The following is a 2,540-nucleotide window of genomic DNA, read 5'->3' as shown; positions in this document are numbered from 1 at the left end:
CAGAAAATGTGGTGCATTTACACAATGGAGTACTACTTAGCTAATAAAAACAATGAATTTATGAAATTCTTGGGCAAATGGATGTATCTGGAGGATATCATCCTGAGTGAGGTAACCCAATCACAAAAGAAGTCACTAGATATGCACTCACTGATAAGTGGATATTAGCCCAGAAACTTAGAACACCCAAGATACAATTTGCAAAACACAAGAAAATCAGGAAGAGGGGAGACCAATGAGCGGATACTTCATTCCTCCTTAGAATAGGGAACAAAACACCCATGGAAGGAGTTACAGAGACAAAGTTGGGAGCTAAGAAGAAAGGATGGACTATCCTGGGAATACCCCACCCGGGGATCCATCCCATAATCAGCCACCACACCCAGACACTATAGCATATGCCAGCAAGATTTTGCTGAAGGGACCCTGTTATAGCTGTCTCATATGAGGTTAGGCCAGTGCCTGGCAAATACATCAGTGGATGCTCACAGTCATCTATTGGATGGAACACAGGGCCCCAAATGGAGGAGCTAGAGAAAGCACCCAAGAAGCTGAAGGGGTCTGCAACTCTATAGGAGGAACAACAATATGAATTAACCAGTACCCCTAGAGCTCGAGTTTCTAGCTGCATATGCAGCAGAAGATGGCCTAGTCGGCCATCATTGGGAAGAGAGGCCCCTTGGTCTTGCATACTTTATATGCCCCAGTACAGGGGAACGCCAGGGCCAAGAAATGGGAGTGGGTGGGTAGGGGAGCAGGGTGGGGGGAGGGTATAGGGGACTTTCGGGATAGCATTTGAAATGTAAATGAAAAAAAATCTAATAAAAAATTGAAAAAAAAAGAAACATTTAAAATCTAATAGAAGAGGGCAACAATGAATATGCCAAACTACATGGAGAAAGTCCCATGAGGCCTCAATCCTACACAAAGAACTACAGGCAAGTACTTCTGAAAGCTGGGAATGAGAGAGGTGACCCTCTCCAGGGAAAAGTATACCAATTGGTTGTCCAGTGCCAAATTGTCAGCCCTGGAAACACATATACAAGTAACATTTATGTACTCATCATGTTATATATAGGAAAATACATGTACATACAAATACATGTATACATGCAATAACAACTGACTTTTAAAGGGAGGGACCATAAACTTGAAGGAGAGTGAGAAGGGTTTATAGCAGGGTTCAGAGGGAGGAAAGGGAAAGGCAAAGTGATGTCATTAAAATGTGACCTTGGAAACAAACAAAAAAAGTTTTCTATTCTACTCCATCAAAGTTCAATCAAAACTTGATGTCTACTAATTGTACAGGGACAAAATAAGGCACATTACCTTAAGTGATGCAAGAGGATGTTCTGGTCCCAAAAGGCTCCAGTGAAAAGCAGCTAAGTCTTCATCTGGTAGAATGTGGTTACCTATAAAATACATTTCATTTATTTACTACACAAATGTGTGCATAGATATTTTAGGTCATAAAGGAGATCCTTCTGGGAGAGGAAGTAAATGAACAAAACATGGGCCTGTGTTCTTTTTATTTTATTTTGGAGACCGGATCTCACTAAGTAGTCTCTAGCTAGCCTGAAACTCACTCTGTAGCCCACTCTAGACACAAACACATAGAGATCCACCTGCCTCTGATTCTCAAGTGCTGGGATAAAAGGCATGCACAATAATACCCAGTAGGCCTATATTCTTAATGTAATAATTATAGTAACTTTTTATTAGATATTTTCTTTATCCACATTTCGAATGCTATCCCGAAAGTTCCATATACCCTCCCTCAGCCCTGCTCCCCTAACCACCCACTGCCGCTTCTTGGCCCTGGCATTCCCCTGTACTGGGGCATATAAAGTTTGCAAGACCAAGGGGCTTCTTTTCCCAGTGATGGCCGACTAGGCCATCTTCTGCTACATATGCAGCTAGAGTCAAGAGCTCCGGGATACTGGTTAGTTCATAATGTTGTTCCACCTATAGGGTTGCAGACCCCTTCAACTCCTTGGGTACTTTCTCTAGCTCCTCCATTGGGGGCCCTGTGTTCTATCCAATAGATGACTGTGAGCATCCACTGATGTATTTGCCAGGCACTGGCATAGCCTCATACGAGACAGCTATAACAGGGTCCATTCAGCAAAATCTTGCTGGCATATGCTATAGTGTCTGGGTGTGGTGGCTGATTATGGGATGGATCCCTGGGTGGGGTCTTCTCTGGAAAGTCCATCCTTTCGTCTTAGCTCCAAACTTTGTCTCTGTAACTCCTTCCATGGGTGTTTTGTTCCCTATTCTAAGGAGGAATGAAGTATCCACTCATTGGTCTCCCCTCTTCCTGATTTTCTTGTGTTTTGCAAATTGTATTTTGGGTGTTCTAAGTTTCTGGGCTAATATCCACTTATCAGTGAGTGCATATCTAGTGACTTCTTTTGTGATTGGGTTACCTCACTAAGGATGTTATCCTCCAGATACATCCATTTGCCCAAGAATTTCATAAATTCATTGTTTTTAATAGCTGAGTAGTACTCCATTGTGTAAATGTACCACATTTTCTG

General features: G+C 42.4%; 1 protein-coding gene across 3 annotated transcripts in view; it reads right to left on the bottom strand.

Annotated features, from left to right (window-relative positions):
* The window catches only part of Fam120c (family with sequence similarity 120C), a 121,210-nt gene that overhangs the window by 81,759 nt on the left and 36,911 nt on the right, over positions 1 to 2,540 (bottom strand). For all 3 annotated transcript variants that reach the window (XM_021152990.2, XM_021152992.2, XM_029473215.1), the window contains exon 3: positions 1,330 to 1,412. In XM_021152990.2, coding sequence (XP_021008649.1) covers positions 1,330 to 1,412 — 83 coding nt within the window. The remainder of the gene's footprint in view (positions 1 to 1,329; positions 1,413 to 2,540) is intronic.

The sequence above is a fragment of the Mus caroli genome, chromosome X, assembly GCF_900094665.2.
Source record: "Mus caroli chromosome X, CAROLI_EIJ_v1.1, whole genome shotgun sequence".
NCBI classification, from domain to species: domain Eukaryota; kingdom Metazoa; phylum Chordata; class Mammalia; order Rodentia; family Muridae; genus Mus; species Mus caroli.
The sequence above is the reverse complement of the archived record's forward strand: the minus strand, read 5'-3'. Positions and strand labels throughout refer to the sequence as shown.